At 41.8% G+C, this 21,886-nt stretch overlaps 1 protein-coding gene across 1 annotated transcript in view; it reads right to left on the bottom strand.

Annotated features, from left to right (window-relative positions):
• The window catches only part of CUNH17orf105 (chromosome unknown C17orf105 homolog), a 78,197-nt gene extending 63,264 nt beyond the window's left edge, over nucleotides 1-14,933 (bottom strand). The window contains exon 1 of the mRNA XM_018566237.1: nucleotides 14,761-14,933. Coding sequence (XP_018421739.1) covers nucleotides 14,761-14,881 — 121 coding nt within the window. The 5' untranslated portion in view covers nucleotides 14,882-14,933. The remainder of the gene's footprint in view (nucleotides 1-14,760) is intronic.
• Between the last annotated feature and the right edge of the window lie 6,953 nt (nucleotides 14,934-21,886).

Raw genomic sequence — 21,886 nt, 5'->3', positions numbered from 1 at the left:
TAACAAATGCGGTGTAATTTGTTTTACTGTAATCTGCAGACATGCTGTTCGATGAGCAAGATGGATTACTTGCTGGAAAAAAGCTGCACATACTGGCACTGAACAAAATAACAGAAATGCAACCTGAAAAAATGAGCTTTACTTGGAAATAACTAAATAAAGGGACATTTTAAGATAGTGGTGAGCCAGGGTCAGCATCTCGTAGGTGGGTACTAGCCAGAGGCAACATCTCATGGGTGGGTACCTCAACCTATTTCCTCAAAAAAAGTCATGCTAATACCAAATATAGAGAGAAAGAAGGAGCAGGATACTTGTAGAATCACCCACTTTAGCAGACCTCCGATCTTGATGACCCAATATACAGACCACACATGAATGAAAATTGGGGAAGACGGTGTAACACTTTACTGGAAACTGACAGCAGTAAGTAGCCAACTGGAACATCAGGTTAAGAAGTGTACCATTCACCCTGTGACGACATGGTGATGAGTTTATAAGTTAAATGTGTATTGGTGTTGAGTTATGTTTGAGTACGTTATGCTGTGTGACCTGGTTATGAAAAGACTATCAGCACCATCCCTCGTTATCTCCCATTGTTCTCTGAGGGAGCTCAGAACAATGACATTCTGGCCAGGCTCCAGCTATGGCTGTCTGGCGCTATTTAGCAGGGTGACACCTGTGGTGTTGTGAAGACAGGATTTCTGGGGAGGGGACGGGGCATGTGATGGGATTATAATCTGATCTCATCACTTGCTGTATAAAAGTTTGTGCAGTTGCTCAATAAATCAGAGTTTGTTTCACCTACACTAGTGTCCCGACCAGTGACTGGGGAAACTGAGAGCTAAGGATCAGCGGGTTGCGATATCTCCTCAGCAAGGAAGAAGACAGCGGCGGACATAATCATCATGATTACGGGGGTCCGTCACACACCCTATATGAGGGGCCTCTGAGGGTGCCTCTTCCTAGATGCAAAGGGTAAAAATAGTTTACAGATTTAACTTTTCAGATCTCAACTATGGACAAGTGTCCTAAATCATTAGGGGACAAAAGGGGATTACCCTATTATAGACCAAATCCAGACTCCATACTACCACCTTAAACAGCAGTAGGAAAAATACTTTAACATACATCGACTGATCAGTAATCACCTTTTATCCTTCTAACTGCTCATTTTTACTGGGTCCTGACTTTAGAGTTAACCCTGCCAACTGCCATTCCACTGTCCAATGCGACTGCCTTACTGACAAGTAAGGGCACACTCACTGAATAAGGGTCTGCAGTTGGTGATTCTGGACAATTAACTCTGAGAAAGTTAGGAAACCAGAACAAAGTGAAATTATACCAGAGAGTGGCGCATGTATATAGTTTGTGATGAACCAGGAGAGAGAGAACACACAGAGGCAAATCAAGCGGGACCCGAAGTGTGGGGTGTTTATTTGGGAAATTCCAGACTGCAGAAGTGGGTGCAAGCTACTTATGTGGTACAGACAGGAAGACTCAACACACAGTATGGGGTAGCAATGATTGAGTCCAGGGTCACAGAGCACTCCAGGCACAACAAGGGTTTAGCAGCAAGGATACTGGAGAACAGTTCACAGACAACGATTCATAGGCATCGGACAGTCCTGGGCAGCTGGTTGGGTTGGATTGGTGGAGGGAGATCTAGGCATAGTAATCTGCAGAGTGAAGGTTGCACGGTCGTTCTGGAGGGAGATCACTGGGTCCTGGGAGCAGGTGAAGGTCCAGGGTGACCTAGCTGCAAGATCAGGTACACTAGGTTGCAAGCAGCACACAGCAGGGGCAAAGAATGAGGGCAGAGTGGCAATGGGAGGAGGCTCTTGGGTTAAGTGGGAGATGTCCTGGAGGCCTGGCCATAGCTTCAGGTTGACACAGGTCACAGGCAGCAAAGGGTCCCCAGCGAGGGAACAAAGGGGCATCTTGGGGTCCAGACAACAGTTCACAGCTAGTAAGTAGCTACAAGTCCCAGCAGTCCCCAATCACAGAGGACACACATACAGAACTCCTGTGTATGTCCCAGCAGTTCTCATCTGCTTCTAGTGTCCTTCCAGTGAGACCCTCCCGGCATGCTTTTCTCCGTGTCTATTACTGGAGTCAACTCTGAATAATCTGACTCCCTTTTCTGAGCACAAGGCTGTTATATTGTACATGGAGCTCATCAATTATAGACCTGAGCACAAACTGGTGTTGACTGGGACGAGGTGTCTGCCTTTGTACTGGTACAGGATACAATATAGTGGGGGAAATCCGTAATATACAGGGGTACGGGTACTCCTAGAATGAGATCCTAATAGGTTGGACTTGATGGACTAATGTCTTTATTCAACCTCAAATACTATGTAACTATGTAATATATCCTGAGCTTCCTGCTGAGAGAAGCCTCATCGCTAGAACTATAAACTGAAAATATTTGATGTTGTGGGTCTCTTTTTTAAATGGATCCTATGTTAATGTATTTATGAGTATTTTATAATGGATACTATTACATTGATAATGTGCAACCCTATATTCTAATAAAGGTAATAATAGGCATTTTGTGGTGTCTACTTTTGAAAAAAGAGCAGCTTATACATGAGTTTCTGAGCAGGCCAGCTCTTATACCAGTTTCTTGAGCATCTTTCCCTTACCGCTGCAACGGTCTATGGATCTTTGAATCATCACATCCAATACAGTTTATTGGACTTGAGGGCACCAAAGGACATACCATTCTTGCAGCAGAGGAGGAGACAGGCTGGAGGGAGCACTGCCGGCTTGGAGGTATTGGTGAGTACAATTTTTTTTTTACCCTAGGCAAAAACGAGCAGTTACCATTGCAGTGTGGGGAAGCCCAACTGCGAAGGTTAATACAAATTCTGCCTGGAGTTCATCTTTAATGGCAGCCCCACTGACAGCATATATATGGGGTAAAAAAAAATACACAATGCTTCCAGGTATAGCAGAGTATGGGATTCACTGTGTTAAGTCACAACTACATACAGAGCAAGAAAAGCTTTTTATTCTTTCTTTTTTGTTTTCTGTCAGTAGTCAGAATTTTCACCCAGCACCAGATTCTCACAGCATAGAGAAAGAAAAAGACAGAGCCCCAAGCATCAGTCAGCTCACATATAAAAAGGCTTGTGAAACTCAGATAATAATGAAGTACCTTTTCTCCATCTCATGGCTTCTCCATCCACGAAACGATCTTTATCTTCATTATACCAATCCCTACACCACACATACCGGGATGCTGACCCATCTATACCTACTTATGCTCTTAAATGGGCGCCATTGTTGCAACTCACAGCGGCAGATACTCACCAGCTCCTACTTGATGGCTGGAAGCATCTAAAAGCTTCCATATCTAACAAACTATGGCGAGAGATGCAGTTTAAAATCATACATAGAGCCTACTACTCTCTGAATTTCCACCCTTCTTCTGGCGCAGATGACTGGATTACTAAATGTCCTAAATGCCAACTTGTTCACCCTAATTTAATACACCTCTTGTGGGCATGCCCACATATCCAAACTCTCTGGCATCTCTCGCTCCAAGTCGTTGCTATCAGGAACCCCTAGAGATTGCTCTCCGGCCTTATGCCTCTTTCACTCCCCTTCTACATCAACACAAACCTCGCAAACACCTCTCACGCAATGGGAACACTATTGTATGTTGGCAGTAAAGAAGAATATACTCATACACTGGCTCTCTCCACAAACTCCTTTACTGATGGAGACAAAGGGCACCCTACATCAGCTTATGTTGATTCATAAATTAGACACTAAGCACAACTTAGATCGTACTGATAAGTTCTTCCATACTTGGCCACACTTTCTGACATCTGAATGTACGTTAGATCAAATTAAAGATATTATGTCTATAGTCAAACATTCCAAATGGTACCTACTAGCTCAATCCACCGGATCTTTGGGTAGTCTTGACGTACTCTAACTACATCCAAGCATTGGTGTCGAACAACATAAACGCACACACAGTTAATGCTTAACCGTTTTATAACCTTTCTACTAGACTACCCTAATAGACTGAAGCCCTTTTCACATTCACATTTACATATCCAACACAGTCTCACACCTTCCATTGCCTGATCCTGATCCGTCTCACAAATCACTCATGTCAGTTACCTGAGTTTACATCATTACATGTGTAAATTGTTAATCACAAGTTACTTATTCCAGATTGTATTTTGTACCGTCAATTTATGCAATATTGTACTGAGATAACTATTACTACAGACATGAGCCTATGTTGATTTGTTATTGCATTATATTTAACCAGCAATACATACGTTTTACCTGTTATATGACGACTCCTAATGTTCGGAGTCATATCTCATATGCTTTACTTCTGTATCGACAAAATCTTTCCAATAAAAATCTACTTGCAAAAAAAAAAAAGGCTTGTGGACAGCTGAGACCAATTATTCTGGACTGGCTACAAGGTAAGATGTGGACCTAGGAATGAAGGCTTTCTCCCACCCAAAGCTCTACAAAGCCTCTGAGCTCCAGGACCCCAACCAGTATGTATATTTAAGTTCTGAGAAAACAAAAAGTCAGACAGACACAAAGCCAGGGGCCCTCACCATGTGTAGGTAGGAATCCTAGGTGACACATATACACTGTCCACAACCCTGCCATCCAGTGCCTGACGCATGATACAGAACAAACCTTGCAGCTGAACATGCCAAAACTATTAAAATGGTTGAGGGCATATGTTGTACAATCTACAGCTTCAGCTAGATATTTAAATGGTTGAGTTTTACAAATATGCCCATTAATAAAATCACCTCTGGGCAATTGAACATATGAGACTGAAATCATTTTTAGCGTTCCTTGCAAAATTGACAGATAATTTTCAACCTGACCAAATCAGTCTGTCACAGCAGTGCCTTACAGCTGTTGCAGTTTTTCATCATTGCTTGCACTACGCACATATTACAGTATATTAGTAGCAGCTGTCATAATGCACAAACTTTCCCTTTTGTGCTTCCCTAATCTAATTAACTCATTTTCTGTCAGGGAATCCATGACTCAATGCATAGGCTATGCTAACATAATTGCTCTAATTAGTTCTAAAAATAAATAAGTTACACATTTTCTTTTTTAAGGATAAGTGTACTGTTGCTTAATGCCTCAGAAAGAAATCCCTTCCCCCTTGCTTTTGCAACAATAACCCTAACAGGTTTACCTTCAGCTCCCAGTGTTGCCACAATTCCTAATATAAATGCCATATTTTACTGCAATGCCCACCAAGAGGGAAATTAAGGCAGTCTTCTGACACATGCAAATGTGAAGATGAGGATTACAATTATTCTTTATATTGGTTAGACTTGTGCGCCGTCAAAAAATTTGTTTAGTTTAGTTCCGTTTTGGAATATCCGTTATTTCGTATTTCGTATCCGAAACTCAATTCGGATTTGTATGAAATACGAATTTTCGTTAGTTTCGGCACATTTTTGGAACTTTACGAACATTCGTTATGATGAAGTTAAAAAGCAAAGTACATTTTATATTGGAGTTGATGGTAGTTTTTTTTAAATCCGAAATTCGGATACGGAATCCGTTAACGGAATTCGTATTTCGGATAAAAAAACAACTACCACATCGACTCCAATATTACCAAAGGTATTTTTGCTTTTTAACGTCATCATAACGAATGTTCGTAACGGAACGAAAATACGTCAACGGAATTTCGTATTTCCTGCCTGTATTGTAATGCAAAGCAGCAAAGCAGCAGAAGAGAAAACCTCTGATTGGTCAACCAAAACGAAATACGAATTCCGTTAACGGATTCCGTATCCGAATTTCGGATTTAAAAAAAACTACCATCAACTCCAATATAAAATGTACTTTGCTTTTTAACTTCAATATAACGAATGTTCGTAACGGAACGAAATGCCATCAACGGAATTTCGTATTTCCTGCCTGTGTATTGTAATGCAACCCTCAGCAGCAGCGGATCCCTATTTCGGATTGAAAAAAAAATCTTGTCATGTTGTTCAACCTCATTTACAGGGGTAATATTAGTTCCTGTTTCAAAGAAATTCAGATCCGAAATTCGTTAACGGAATTTCGTATTTCGGATATAATTCGGAAACTGCAATTCGGATTTCGGATGCTTCCGAATTTACGAATTTCAGGAAAATTCGTACGAATTTCCATTCGTAACGAAACGAATCGCACATGTCTAATATTGGTTCCCTGCTCTCATCTCAGGATAAGAACTGGGCTATACAGTATATGCATAATTTAGCCTTGCTTGTAATAAAAATAATCCTAATTTTAAATGCATTTATTTTAACCAACATGGGTGTGCTTTATAATTGTGTACTGTTTTCCACTTGTTTCGGGACTGCAAAACAAGCAAAGTCTTATTCAAATGAATTAAAAAATTGTCAGGAAATACCTGGTCTCATGAAAGACCATGATGTGGAAGAACATTGCGGTGTCCAGCTGTCTGAGTTTGACTTGTAAAAATAAGCATTAGGTTGTATTGTATGTATAGGGAACAACTGGTCAAACGACATCAAACTGGAATAATAATCTTTGAACAGGGGTTGTAGCCATCAGCACCATCTGTCACCCACATATAATACCTTTTTTTAACATCTCTTCTTTGGCATTTTTACAATCCACACCTTCATCTTGTATTTGAAGTTTTAACACTTTCCAGACTTCCCGACACTAATTAAGGGATTAGGTAGCCAGAACAGGGTGGTTCCACACCTCTCTCTCCTCCTATCCTGTATTTAGACAATCAAAATCTGCGTTTGCGCAGGGCCCAAATGCCAGTTGTTATTCTGCCAGGAACCCCCTAATGGAAGTTCGGACTTAGCTGCATGCTGATCCCAGGTTGTGACCCCTGGGTTCACCCTGATCGCATGTGGAGAGTACCCGTACACACAGGAAACAGAGAGCATGGCTGCCTTCCAGTCAGTGCTGGTAAATGTGAGATGGCAGAAAAGAAAACAGAGATCTGGAAAACTGGCCAAAGGTCAGGGCTTGCAGCAGACAAATGTAATCAGGAGAATAAATGAGTCAGAGCTCAAAGGGTCAATCCAGTGAAAAGCAGGTCAGGAGCTACGGCAAAGATGGGAGGTCAGATGCAGCACAAGTGTTTCTCAAGCAAAGCAAGAAGGTCTGGGAAGGATTTAAATAAAGAGAGATACAGTAGGAGGCTGGACAGGAAGTAGAAAAAAGCAAGGTATATTAAGAATCAGGTGGGGCATATGCTTGTAGAACCACAGGTGCCAGCAGACCCACAGCACCAAAGAGGTAAAAACAAATGGGAGTCTGTTGAAGCACGAGGGAACAGATCAGCTCTGTAACAGGAAAGTCGACCAATGTACAGTATGTTGACTGTAGATAGTGAAAAAAGGAGATTTCCCAGTACTGGCATAAAAGTGGTGATTTAGGGCAAACTGCCCAGGGCAAAAGATCCTCCCATTCATCTTAATGAGCTGAGATGAAGGCACAGAGGTAGCATTCAACATTTTGATTGACACATTCAGTTTGCCCATTGAACTGGGGATAAAAGGCAGACAAACAAGTCCAAAGGAGCTGGTCAGGGCTCTCCAGAAATGAGCTGTAAATTAAACTCCCCGGTCAATGACAATGAGTGAGGGCATGCCATGGAGAAAGATTTTCTTGATGAAAATTGTGGCAACACTGGGAGCTGAAGGTAGACCTGGAAGGGGAATCAGATGACACATTTTGGAGAAGCAATCCACCATTACCCAAATGACAGTGGAACCTGTGAGGGAGGAAGGTCTGAAATAAAGTCCATGGAAATACAGCGCCAAGGTACATCAGGAACGAGCATAGTAGAAGCAGTCCAGCCAGGGGCGGACACATCAGTCTTAGATTGTACACAGATGGTGCAAGCTTGAACATATTTGAAATCCTTTGGAGGAGTTTGGAGTGGAGATTAGGCAGGGGGAACATGCGAGTGTTGGAGATGAGTTGTGGAATCACAGGTTCCAGGCTTAGGTGATTCTCAGAGTTGGCAATATCAAAATACCTACATAAGGCGTCAGCACGGGCATTTTTGGAACCAGGTCGAAAAGTAATGTTAAAGTTAATCCCAGCAAAGAAGAGGGCCCATCATGCTTGTTGTGGGTTCAAGCGTCGGGCAGATTGCAAATGCTGACGATTTTTGTAAACAGCATAAACAATGAAGTGATGTGGGGATCCCTCTAACAGATATCACCATTCTTGCAAGGCAAGTTTAATAGACAGGAGTTTCCGGTCCCTCAATAGTCGAATTTGTATTCAGTGTCAGAAATTTTTTTGGAGAAAAAAAGGCACATTATGGGTTTGGAGTAGAATAGCCCCTACTCCTAGAGAGGATGCATCTACCTCCAATGAAAAGAAATGTCTGGACTAAGAGGATGGATGCAGAAAGGAAGGCTGCTTTGCTGCTTTGAGGTTGTGGAAATCTTTGACAACCTCTGGGGGCAAGGTTTTCGTGTTAGCCCCCTTCTGAGTCAAGGACGTGATAGGGGCCACCAGTATGGAATGATTGCAGATGAATGAAGAAATGTCTTCAACATTACAGAACAAGTCTAGTTGAAGGTGATTATGTGGGAATGGTTAGAATTTCTGTCAGGTTTTTATTGCCATCTGGATCCCTGCTTGGGAGGCTCACCATCTTTTTCCTAGTGATGACTGTCACTGGAACAGAAAGCAGTGGGACATTTAATTGATGTCACTATAACAGGGAGTGAAAAGAAATCTTCCAATGGTGAACACTTGTCAGTTGACCATTGTCTAAAAGAAATTTCACACCGCTTTGGAGATATCATTTCACTTTTTGTTCTGGTTCAGGTTCAAAGTGCTGTGGTGCACTACATTGAAAAAAGGGCCGTGTCGGTTTTGAACTGCATTGTGGTGCAAGCAGTCAATTTAAAATTAATAGGCTGCCCCAATACAATGCATGTTAATGCACAACACAACATTCACTACGACAAGGCGACACAGCAGGTGGCTCTAAATGTGCTACCATGAGGTTTTTGGTAATATAATTACTATAAAAACTAGAACTCTTAACAGTTATAAAATGGTGAATATGACAATGACCAGACATTCTCTGCAGGTGTATATTTTTGGTGCATGCATTTAAAATTACAGTGATTGATTCACCTGCAGTGAATATTTGGAAATGCTGAAATATCACATTTATTCCCTTATAAATAATTTCCTATGTATGCTCAGATAGGTAAAGAGTCCATTTTTGCAGCAATTTATAAAGCTATGAATAGAAAGTTAACAACATATCAGAAATGGCAATAGATTTTTAAGAAAGATGTTGTAAATAAGTATAAAAAAAATGGACCCTTCAGTTCAGAACAACAAGTGCACAGAAGGCAAGTGTTTAAACCCTTGTTTGTTTTATTTTGCCGGTGCTCTGTTTAAGAGACTTTCCCTCATATTTAAAGTGACAATGGTTTCACCAGACAGCAAATGAGAGAAAATCTGCAACTGGGAAACAGACAGCTAAAAAAAAAAGATAAGAGGCTGAGGGGGGTTCTAGCCTTCACTTGCTGAATCATTACCTTCGCTTCCTGTCTGGTGAAATTCCAGATAGCAGTTAAAATATGACAGTGCTGCTAAAGTTGGCCATTCACCAGTAGAATGTCATAGAAAACATGAATGTTCAGAATGTTCAATTGATTTTATAATAGTTTACGGGTCAAAATGCCAATCGATTTAGACTGTAGTGATGATAATATCATCAGTATAGGTGCAGGATGCAATTTTTTTCTTGAATAAATGAAATTGTAACAGTGAATGTGATTTTCATTTAAAAATCAATTTTAATGTTAAAATCAAGCCATATTTCGAACGACACTCGACAAGTCCTTGATGGGATTATCGAATGTTCTGAAGTTTTTATGAATGTTTGGCCAGCTTGACTCTTACCCACACTTTAAAATAAAATCGAAAATCCTGGCTGGACATGTATGTTCATAAAGGCTTAGAACTATGATGTAAATAAGGTACAATAATATGTCAATTGATTTCATAATTCCTACCACAAAAACTACACTGTAATTAAAACTATAGTTGAATAACTATTTCTCATTTCATATTTTTTGTACATTAGAATCCCCTATAAAAAGACGATATTAGCTAAGCACAGACAGGTAAACACATCCACGAGTATGGGAGGAAATGACCTAAGAAAGTTTAATGCCCCTCTTAATAGAATAGTCTTTTTTTTACACTACAAAATAGCTGGTATCAAATAGACGGGTAAAAGATAATGAATGAATCCAGTACTGAAATTATTTAAGAATCATGGAGTATTCTTATATTGGCATAGATTTGGCAAAAAAATGTAAAAATGGCAAGAAACTTTTTATTTTTTATTTTTAAAGAGGCACCTCAATGTGATCAGTTGCTTCTGGAAATGTACTAATAAAACATGTTCTATATACAGTAGTTTTCATTTAAAACACAGTAACCCAACTAACTTCTATGACATATTAAACTATGAAGATATCGTATATGTTATTCATTCAATCACTGGACATCTGAAATAGCTAATGTTCTTTTTCATAAAACGGTAGCTTTGATGTAAAGCTTATAAATTCAGAAAATGAAGCATCTTTTATAAAAAAGCAAAGAAGAAATTGAACTGCCTCTAGCAAGTCAATGTGACTGTACTCTATGATGTTAGCACTTGGCGGTTCATCAGAAATTGATTATCAAAACAAAACTTTACCAAACTCCAAAAAGTTTTACAGTTCAGACATATGCCTTAGGATTAAAGTACTTGAAGAAAAGTACTGTTAGAGACCTCACTATCACATGTGACCAAGTCATCCATTCAGAATGTGGTCAACTGGGAGGCAGTCCTCATCGCCTTCTGCTGCTTCATTTGCTGGTTCCCTTGGGTACTTCTGTCCACCTGGTGTTACTGCTGTGACTACTTCCTCCCCTGAGGCCTTCTCTGGAACTCCCACACCACAGATGCACATACTGTGTCCTGGATCATGCCTAAGCATTTAATTTATGGAGGACCATGCCGGAGCATTCCTACACATCAATGGGTGTCAGAGCATGTTCAGTTTGGTCATGGTCCCTTTATAAAGGCAACATATTTCACACACTATTACTGATTGTAGTGTTTAGCCTATGGGTGCTACTCTGTTTGATGTTTCAGACTGACTTCAGTTAGTGGCCCAGTTTGTCCTAACCTTACCTTAGTGTGACTCTTGACTTCATCTCTGCTCTTTATTGTGTGATGTGTGACATATGTTTCTCTTGGTAATACACTCTGACTTGCCTCCCAAATTACACTCCTCTCTCCATTTGTTATCCACAACACCCACCTAAATGGACCCTTACTTGAATTTTAACTACTCTCAGAGTTTTACCTGTTGCTGCCATTTGTACAAAGTACAGCTATGCCTGCTATGCCTCCTGTTGTCCTCACCCTACTCCTGTTAGGAAAAGGTCACAAATCCAGATACAATAGTACATTTGTAGCTATTGTTGGCTGTCTGAAGCACTCGCAAAAAGGATATACCACATAGGATTGCTTAATTGTTCCCAGTTTAAGCTGAAATTAAACTCCAAAATAAAGTATGTGCCCCCTTCTCCCAAGTATAGCATTTCTTATTACTTCTTCTGTCGTAAGGTGGCCCCCAGTGTATCTCACCCCAAAAGCAAACATGTAATATATTGCAGATTAGCAATTCTTAGTTGTGGTGGATGGATTTGTTTTCTCTTTTTTAGGCCTTTTTTCATATTTTCAGCCAGTGATCCAGTCAGTAAGATAGTTTTTCTTTCAACTTCCCAACCCTTTTGCTTGCGGCGCCTTTTTGCTTTTTCGGATACATGTTAAAATGCAAATTTTAAGCCTGAAAACCACCCAAAAATGAAAGGAGAAATAGAAATACCAAACATGTGAAGCTTCAAAACTGCATGCAGCCATAAAACTATGGTATCCTGTAATTTCTGTAATGGTAAATCACCAATCTCTTACATGAACACCAGTGTATCTGCTCTTTTTCATTTTCCTCTTTCCTAAAAACTCTACTAAAAGAACTGCAGGGCCTGCCATTGTTGAGCTCCTTCTGAAAAAGTTAACTGACTGGCTGTCTCTGGCTTCAAAAGTTTTTGACTCCTGAAACAAGTCTGCAGCATGAGTGCAGTCAAACCTACATATCTGTATAGTTGTTCCAGGATAGTTACTAAAAAGTTACCAAAAACCTATTATCGTTCTATGAGGAGGTGAGTAGAAATTTAGACAGAGGACATTCAATTGACATAGTATGCAGGAGGCGGAGCAACGGCGTCGTCATCCTGGAGGCGACGGCGACCTGTTGAGGGACTCGGGAGCCGCCCGGAGCACAGGGGAGGGGGGGTGGCAGCGGCGATCGCTGTGTGTTTTCTCTTCTCCTACACCCGGAAAGTTCGCCGCTAATGGGACCTGGCACTGGCAGTGAAGACACAGGATGACATGGGGGCATAGGATGACATGGGGGCACAGGATGACATGAAGACACAGGATGATATGGGGCACAGGATGACATGGGGGCACAGGATGGCATGAAGACACAGGATGACATGGGGGCACAGGATGACATGGGGGCACAGGATAACATGGAGTCACAGGATGATATGGGGCACAGAAGATGGGACCATGGGAGACGTGGCCCCGGCCAGCGGAGGCTCCAGCAAGATGCTTCGGTGGCTGGAGGAAGAAGAGGCATGTCCTGAAAGCAGGCTGGGGAGCTGCAGGTAAGAGGAACAGCATGTGTGTGGGGAAAGGGACCCTCCACAGTCCATCATATATCCTGCACAGCCCACCTTAGAGTCTCTGTGCAAGGTCTATGGTGGGCTCTGGGGGGGTCTCTGGTGGGGATTGCAGGGACTCAGGTGGGCAGTGTGTGTGTGCGTGCGTGTGTGGGTGCCGGGGGGGGGGGGGGGCTGCAAAATGCACCTTCGCCTGAGTTGGCAAAAATCCTTGCACCGGCCCTGGTACTCTTAGTGACTCATTCATACATAACACACACACACACATATAGGCTGAACTTGATCAACCTTAACAACTATGTAACTTTATTAAAGGCACAAGATCAGTCAGACAGCCACATCCTAGCATATATTTTAAAGCTTAACACTGCCCAAAAGTTAAATGCGCGCCATCCAGCAGTTTAAAGAAATAATGCCTGTTTTGCCAGGGTATAATTTAACAGAGAGAATTACTTACCTTACTCTACTTTATCGAAGTGTTCCTAAAGCCTCTGTTCTTGCTGTTTTTTGATCGGTAGCAACACCACCACTTTTGCTGATATTATCACATACAGTGCAATCCCACCGCGGCCAGCATTATCCATGATGACGTCCAGGGCCCACTCCTTTAGTGTTGCTGGAAAGTGGAGGGTTGGAGCACCAGCTACTGTGGGATCCTGGAGAAAGTTATGTGTGCCTCTCTATTCCCCCTAAACCAGTCTTTCTCAACCTTTTCACAGTCTTTTCTTACACTTACACTATTAGAAATTCCTATTTGCAATGTCCCCAGGAAAAGAGGCATGCTTGCTTACACTAACACTGATGTAAGGGGCATTCTTTCTGCCACTGACCCTCAATGTAAGGAGTATTCTTCCACCCACTAACCACTAAAGTTGAGCCTTTCCTAAGCAGGCTCTAGAAGAGTCCTCCAACCCTCCCCACCCCAAATTTCATCATGGGGGTGGCCTCAATTCTCAATCTCCTGACCCAACAACTACATTATGATAGGTAAAGAGCTAATAACCATAGCCTGAAGTATTTGCAGCAGGCAAAACATTCTACACACATCATTTTAAAGCCTTGGTTCTCAACTGGTGCATCGTGACCCAAAAGTGGGTCGCGACCCTGTGTTCAGTGGGTCGCTGCATGCTTTCCACCTTTTTAGGTGAGAGGCTCCTTTGCCTCCCCCTAGTGCAGCACTGTCCATTTTCGCACCAAGCAGCCATTCAAAATATGCTGCCCAGCACCGAGTGTCAGCTTGAGGTGGGATGAAATGGGGCTATGGCCGCAAGGGAGCTCCATCCATATGTGCATTGCTTACAGCTCCCTCACGTGTCCTGTAGAGGTGCCTGGACCGGAGTGACGTCACATTCTGGCTCCGGGCACCTCTACAGGGTGTGCAAGGGAACTGTATAAGCAATACACCTATGGATGAAGCTCCGTCACAGCACAGCAGCCCACACGAGACCCCAGGCTGAGAATCCCCTCCAGTTCTCGTAAGGTAGGCAGACTGGGTAGAAGTGTGGTACCCTAATGCAGAGTGTTGCATTGCAGTGCGATTTGGGTCGCAACTTATTGACCAAGGACAAATGTGGGTCCTGAGGTTACACAGGTTGAGAACCACTGTTTTAAAGTAATAAATAATAAAACAAATTTACAATAGCCTGCTAAGTTACCATTAATTACATATCAAATAACAAATATTTACAATGATGAAATAACATCAACATATTTTTTCTACAGATGAGCTACATTTATGTGAAATGTAATAGTGGCTGGCACCAATAGTAAAACAAATGTAAAAATAACAAATGTCTAGTTATTTTAATATACATGAAAATATCTGCTTTTCAAAGCAACCGTGATAAAACTGCATTTAAAGAAACACTGAAAACATTGAGGCCTATATCCATCTATTTATACTGGTCTATCTATCTTGCACAAATAATCAATCATTCACAATACACAGTTAAGCAAATGAGGGTATTTAAAATGCAAACATACCAGTTTTCACCCGCATCATGTGGCAGTGGTAGTGGTAAGTATCCCATTTTTTCTTCAAGGTGTTATTTTGTCTTTGACTGGTAACTATTACAGGGAAAGACAAATAATTTACCGTGTTCATCCTTTTTCAATCACAGGTAAGTATTGAACAGCTGATTCACTGGGTAGCATCACATAACTATTCTTGGAGTCTGTTACTATGGCAACTCCTTTGGTGACATCAATGAAGAGGACCATTGCAATCATGTAAAACTAAACAGTACAGTACATTTAATGGGGTAACAGGACCTGTTCATAAAAGTAAAATTACACCAATTATTTAGTAAAGAAATCCCTGACACACAGCATAAAGGGAGAAAATTTAATTTACTGTCCTAGACTGCATGTGAATAAAGTTCAGTCCTCCTTTTTTCTCATGTAGCTGCAAAATGTTTCATATCAAATAATAAATGACAGATGGACTTTTTTTAAATTAGTGATTTTCATAGGATAATACATCTGATGTCTGTATCATCTGTACCAGTTTTAAAAGCAGTAGGAAAAGCTGACTTGTTGCTGTCAGTTAGGTTACAGATGTAATTTTAATAGCATAAGAATAAAAATTAAAAAAAACTCAGCCTTATTGATTGCTATGGATAGTGTGCAAATAAGTCCTAATATAGCTCTGTAGCTATAGGCCCTGTGTTGCAGTGCTCCACCCTCCCAGTATTGACTTAGCAGCCTTTCTAATATAAGAACAGAGCAGAAGCTGCTGGGGAGGGGAGCAGAGCTGCTAAAGGTGGCCATACACTGTACAACCCTTGCAAGACTTTTGTCTTGCGAGAGTTGTAAAGTGATTTAAAAAACGTACGATCTGCCCATCTTGGACAGGCAGATCGTACTTGCGATCATCGCAAGCCCGCCCCGCTGAGGGGCGGGCCTCCGATGACTGCAATGCTGAACGGGCAGTGTGCGCATGCACACACCGGCCCGTTCGGCAGTCGTACGATTCTCGGCGGATTTTCCAGCCTGCTTGTTCGACGGAAGACGTGCGATCGTACAGTAGAAACGGTTGCACGCCTTCCATACACTTTGCGATTATCGTACGATCGCGGGATTTCCAGTGATTATCGTGGGATAATCGTAAGGTGCCCATACACCTTACAACCATCGCAAGACTTTTGTCTTGCGATGGTTGTAAGCTAATTTAAAGCTTGTACGATCTGGACAGGCAGATTGGACAGGCAGATTGTACTTGCGATCATCGAAAGCCCGCCCCGCAGAGGAGTGGGGCTGTCAGTATGTTATCTGCAGTGTGGTGCGTTTCCGGCGCGTTTTTGTTGCGTTTGACGCGTCCGTGCGTGACACTCAGTATTTTTTCTGTCCGGACCAGAACGCACTGCGCTGGTGAGAACTGTAGCCCATAAAACACATAGGGAGACATTGGGATGCATTTTGGGTGCAGGAGCGCACGGTTCTGGTCCAGACAGAATCCGGACATCGTGTGAAAAAGCCCTTAATCACTGATCCAGAATGAGTATGCAGATCTGGAGTTCTAACTTCATTATCTGCATTCAGTAACTTGAAAAGTACTGAGGCCAGAGACAGCCAGGTAACTAGTCCTTTTAGTCTAGATGAGCAATGGCAGCTTCTGCATTTCTCTCAGTACAGGTTTCCTTTAAACTATGTTTAAAGTGAACATTATACTAACAGACAGGGGTAGGCCTATTTATTCAGGTCCCCTGTCCTTGCTTAAACAGTGCACTTAAATTAGAATAAACCCTGTGGGGGGGTTAGTTAAAGATGGTAATAGGAAGTGGGAACAAGTATGAACTCAAAGCCAATACACAGTACAAGGTGCTCAGGACAGAACACATGGGACTCATAGAGCAATACAGAGGGAGCCAGAGAAAAGGCACATACATTGCATTATGAGACGTTGGGGATGTGATAGAGTTAAATTAATCTTTTTGTGATATCACAAGTTAACTTCATGATTGCAACTTTTGATTGTTTAGAAATCATTAACATAATGCTGAGCAGGAGTTTAAGGGCTTGTAAACACCAAGCGCGGAGCAGATCCAGAGCAGAGCAGGTGCAGACCAGATCAAAACTGCGTCCAATGTATTCCTATGGTATTTTGAGCTCCAGTTCACATAGCAGCTTGCAGATCCAGAGCAGGTGAAAAAACTGCGGCAAGCCCTATTTTACCTGCTCTGGATCTGCTCTGGAACGCATCAAAAATGCATGCAAAACGCAAAAATGCATCAAAAACGCATGCAAGTGCCTGAAAGCCCATGTTAAACTTAAAAAAGTTTAGCAAAAACGGCCCGGAACACATCAAAAATGCATCAAAAACGGGGCACAACCCACTGCACTGCGTGTGCAGAAACCTGACTGGATCTGCTCTGCATTTGGTGTGAACAAGGCCTTTAACACACTCAAAACTTCAAACGTATCCTACATCCGACCCTTATAACCCACTTTGTCAAAATCACATGTAGAATATAAGACATGTCACACTTTCCAGTGCCACTAACTGTTGACTAGTGTTTGTCCTGCAGCATGTCTGCTACATCTTAATATGTCACAGACTCAACCAAACAATATCATTTGCCATCTTCATCTTGAAGTATAGCTTATTTGGTATGCATGCTTTATCACTACCCCACTTTCCACCCCTGCCCCCTCTGATAAACATGTGTATGTTGTCACAAATGTATTATGTGTTTACACAGTGTGACCAGCACTTCAGTGTCTTTCCCACTGACATGGCAATGTATGCGCAAAATTCCCAGGATTGAGGCCCAACCCAGAAAGGAGGAACTAGGTCCCTCCCCTTGGCTGCCATGACAATGGGCAACACAGCAGTTTTTTGATATCATGGAGGAGGTTTTTATTGCAAACTGATATTTCCATATTCCGTATTTACATACAGAGGGGGTCACTTTTAAATAAAAACATTACATCACTTCAGTTCTTTATGTTTTCCCACACGTTCTGTAAATTTTTGATGGGAATATGATGTCAGAGGGGGAATAGGCACTGAGTTTTTATTTTGCATATATAACTGGGATGTGCATTAACAGTTTGTCGCTATGTTTACCTGAGGAAGGGACCCGGCTTGATGAAGCATCCCCAGGGGGCAGGTCCATGACAACCTGGCCTCACAAAAAAGTTGTGCTGTTTAAGGTTTGTCGGCCCTCATTAGTGCACTGCATAGAAACAATAGTTGGCTCACCTCACCATAACCATCTGCGCTGCATGACGGAATAAATGTCAAAGTACCGCAGCGCTGAATACTGAAAAATGGCCTGGATGGGAAGGGGGTTTAACACCGCGGATGTCAACTGGTTAAACTGTCTAATAAACTTTTCATCTCTTCAATCCTTGTTTGAGTAAACAAGAAATATCAGATTGCAAAGTGAACAAAAATGATATTGTATTTTATTCAGACTATAATATGAGCAAACAGCTGGCAAATAGGAATACATTTTATACAGATATAATATGAGCAAACAGCTGGCAAATATGTCTGGGCCCTGTGACCTCGTTCAACCAGTAACAAATGGACCCTCTAAATGCCCTATAGTTAAAGTGACATAAATGTATAATTTAGCTTGCAGTGGAGGGGACAGAGGGTGACTAAGAGGCAATAGTGCAGAGAAAAGTAATTGTACTTAAGATTTTATTAAACAGAAATTTAGGTTTACACCTTTTTATTCAAATAGCTTTGATTTACATCTTATATTTCATGATGAAAGTCACTAAGCTCAGAAATGTAGTTCTTAAAAATGCATTCAAGTACCGTAATTATTAACAAAAATGTGTCTTATTTGTGCATCAGCTGTAGATCCTTGTGCACGAATTCCCTCCTGATCGGAAGGGATGTCACTGTTGTGATAGCCATGTCCGTGCAGTTATTTCCTCCATCTTGCAATGGACCCATGTTAGTTTGTTAGAAATTCTGAACCATCCCCTCCGCTCTTCACAAGAGCTCTTGCTTTCCATCTCCCTCGTCAACTCCTCCCATGGTTGCCTACAGGACTTCTCTAGAGTCTCTCCAATCCTCTGGAACTCTTTACCCCAACCTGTCCCACTATCTCACTCTTTGACTGCCTTTAGGCCAGGGGTCTCAAACCTCCGGCCCTCCAGCTGTGGTGAAACTACAAATCCCATGATGCATCTCTCTTCGGGAGTCATGTCTGTGAGAATCTTGCAATGCCTCATGGGATTTGTAGTTCTACCACAGCTGGAGGGCCGGAGGTTTGAGACCCCTGCTTTAGGCAATCCCTAAAGACTCATCACTTTAGGAAAGCCTATAACACCTCAACCTAACCACTCAACCACGTTCGGAAACAAATCATCCCCACACAGCTACCTCCTCATGTACCACTTGCCCCTCCCTATTAGATTGAAAGCCCTCACGGGCAGGACCCTCCTTACCATCTTGTCTTGAATTGCATTGTAATTGTCATGTCTTCCTTATATTATAAAGCGCTGCAAAAACTGTTGGCGCTATATAAATCCTGTATAATAATAATGACACAGCCAAATAGCCAATTTTTACACACATAAAAGGGACAATTTAGACAGAAGCCAAATAAGCTACCAGCAAGTCTACTGGAGTGTGGAAGTATCCAGAGGAAACCAAAGCAAGCACAGGGTGAACTTACAAACACACTATGTTAACTATGTAAAATGTTAAGTATAAAAATAATAAAAACACATGTAAAACATCAGTTTAAAAATATGTAAGTTTTAAAAAGATAAAATAAGGCTAATCTAAAACCATTACGGTTTCTGTTTTAATATTACAGAAAAAAATATTGCTTTCCTCTTCATTTTGCAACCACGTTTTCTAGAACTGTTAAAAACTGTCGCTTTAACATGCGTTAATATGCATGCATTAAATGCACCACAACAGATCTGACTAGTGGTCATAAAAAGTATGTGCACTTTTAATCCAATTGTTCATTTTCTATGCTCTTCCCTAAAGTACTGGGACTAGGAAGTTTGGGCCATTAGGACAAACACAACTGAATGACCCTTTCATGGCAGGAACAGTTAGAAGAAGAAGACTACTGAAATATATACCGTATGTAAAATCAATATGGACTTGCATAAATAAAAATTCTACAGTATATACTATGCCATTACCACATTATGCCATTACCACACTTTATTATTCCGCTATACTCTTATGTCCTACAGTGGGGTAACCCAACATTCCAGTTTTTGCAGCTGGGGCAAATCTGTGTATAGGACAGAGGCTCTGATTACCTGCTTGTCCCTAAATAAAGGATTGTGCAGAAAGGAGAGAGAGGAGGCAGTGGGGCAATGTAGTGTAGGGGGTAGAGACGAGGCAGGAAGACAGGATTGTTGGGGGTCGGGGAGTGAGCAACAAGATAAATTTGTGTAGGATAGGAGGAAGAGAAGGCAGAGAAACTGAAATGTGGAATATAACCAGAATGGGGTGGGGGGGGTCAGTAAGGAGAAATGTGAACCTGTGTGAAGTTGGTAAGGTGAAATGTGACTAGAAACTGGGACTGCATAGTATACAAAAGGAGAGGGGGAAGGGGGGTTGCAAGGCTAAATGGTGGAAGAGAGAGAGAAAGAAGCAACAAGCCTGAAATGTGGAAGACAGGCAGCAGGAATAGATTGCGAAAGAGAGGGAAAAGCGATATGATCAAATTAAGAACCAGAGAGAGAAAAAAAGCAAAGGTTGGATTGTGGAAAAAGGAGTCAGTGAAACTGGATTGAGGAGGGAGCAGTCAAAAGTGCAGACATCCCAACCTGCAAAACCTTATTTCAGGGAGGTGCCCTTCTCATTTCATGGAGGTACCTTCTCTGTTTTTTTTTTATTTTGAATGGGCAGCAGACCCGGAAAGGTTTCAATCCTTTCCGGGATAAAATGTCTCTCTTGCGGGCATCCGGGAGCCGCTATCTAATAGCGGGAGACTCCCGGAACGTCCAGGAGACCTGGGATGTCTGAAAGTGGGACCAAAGTCTTGGAACAGAAATGAGGGGCATCACAAGAATATTTACTGGAGAAGCAGCAGAAAGAATAATCGTGCTCCCCATTCGGACATTGATCAGAGTGGGACCCACAATCTGTGACAGTTGCTGGGCATTTTAGCTAAGTGCTCCCTGTTTAAACCTTCAAGCATTGACTCCCTTCGCAGCTCTTTGTATTTGGCCATATTATGGGGTTGATTTACTAACCTTATAAACACGCCATGAACAAGTATACACCTCTGTAGTGTGTTCCCTCCCAGCATGATCTATTGGTGGAATCTAGACACCTTTGTAGTGTGTACACACCCAGCAGGTGTGTTGTGCAAAGCCCTGCATGAATTGCAAGGTGATGTTGTGTAAATTAGCTCTACATTGTGTTGCTTGCGTTGATGAATGCAGGAATGTAAATGCATGAGCTAACCATTTGTGTCTAAACTGTGAAGCAGCATTATATATGCATCATGTGCATGATTTTGTCATATATGGCATTAGTGGAAATATGCTTTTAGAGACTTTTTGGTTGATACATTTTTGGTTGATAAATATGTTTTGCTGTGTAAAAATCACACGCACCTAGTGCGTGCGTGTGTTTAGGTTAGTAAATCACCACCTATGTCTCAGAACTACAAAGGAAGTTGATGCTGGAAGACTTCCCTCTTCAACACATTGTAATTGCCGTTTATTACCAGGGGGAAAGTAGCTAGATAACTCCCAGCAGCTGTCACTGGCTGTCATAATGGGCCACCAACCAACATCAAATATAGCACTGACCCAAGGAGAAAATACTCTCTGCTCCTCAGCCCAGCCCTCCCATGCTCCAAAAGCAGGTTGACCATAGCATATAGATAGGACATCATTGTCCAAACACAAACATCTTCCTCCCTATCAACTCACTATTTCAAGATACTTCTTGGTGAATCCACAAAGTAGATACCCTCCAACATGGCACCTTCTCCCTCCAGTAAGCTTCACTACGTAGCCTACCCACAGTTTAAAATCATCTATACTAATGATTTATTGTCCATATTCACTTAAATGAAATGCATGTCTTTGTACTGGAGTACACCTCTGCCCAGGCTATTGACATAATCTTAGTAGGCAGTAAGGGCCCATTCACACCATGTCCGGA

The sequence above is a fragment of the Nanorana parkeri genome, unplaced genomic scaffold (assembly GCF_000935625.1).
Source record: "Nanorana parkeri isolate BGI_ZX_2015 unplaced genomic scaffold, ASM93562v1 scaffold927, whole genome shotgun sequence".
Taxonomy (NCBI): Eukaryota; Metazoa; Chordata; class Amphibia; order Anura; family Dicroglossidae; genus Nanorana; species Nanorana parkeri.
The sequence above is the reverse complement of the archived record's forward strand: the minus strand, read 5'-3'. Positions and strand labels throughout refer to the sequence as shown.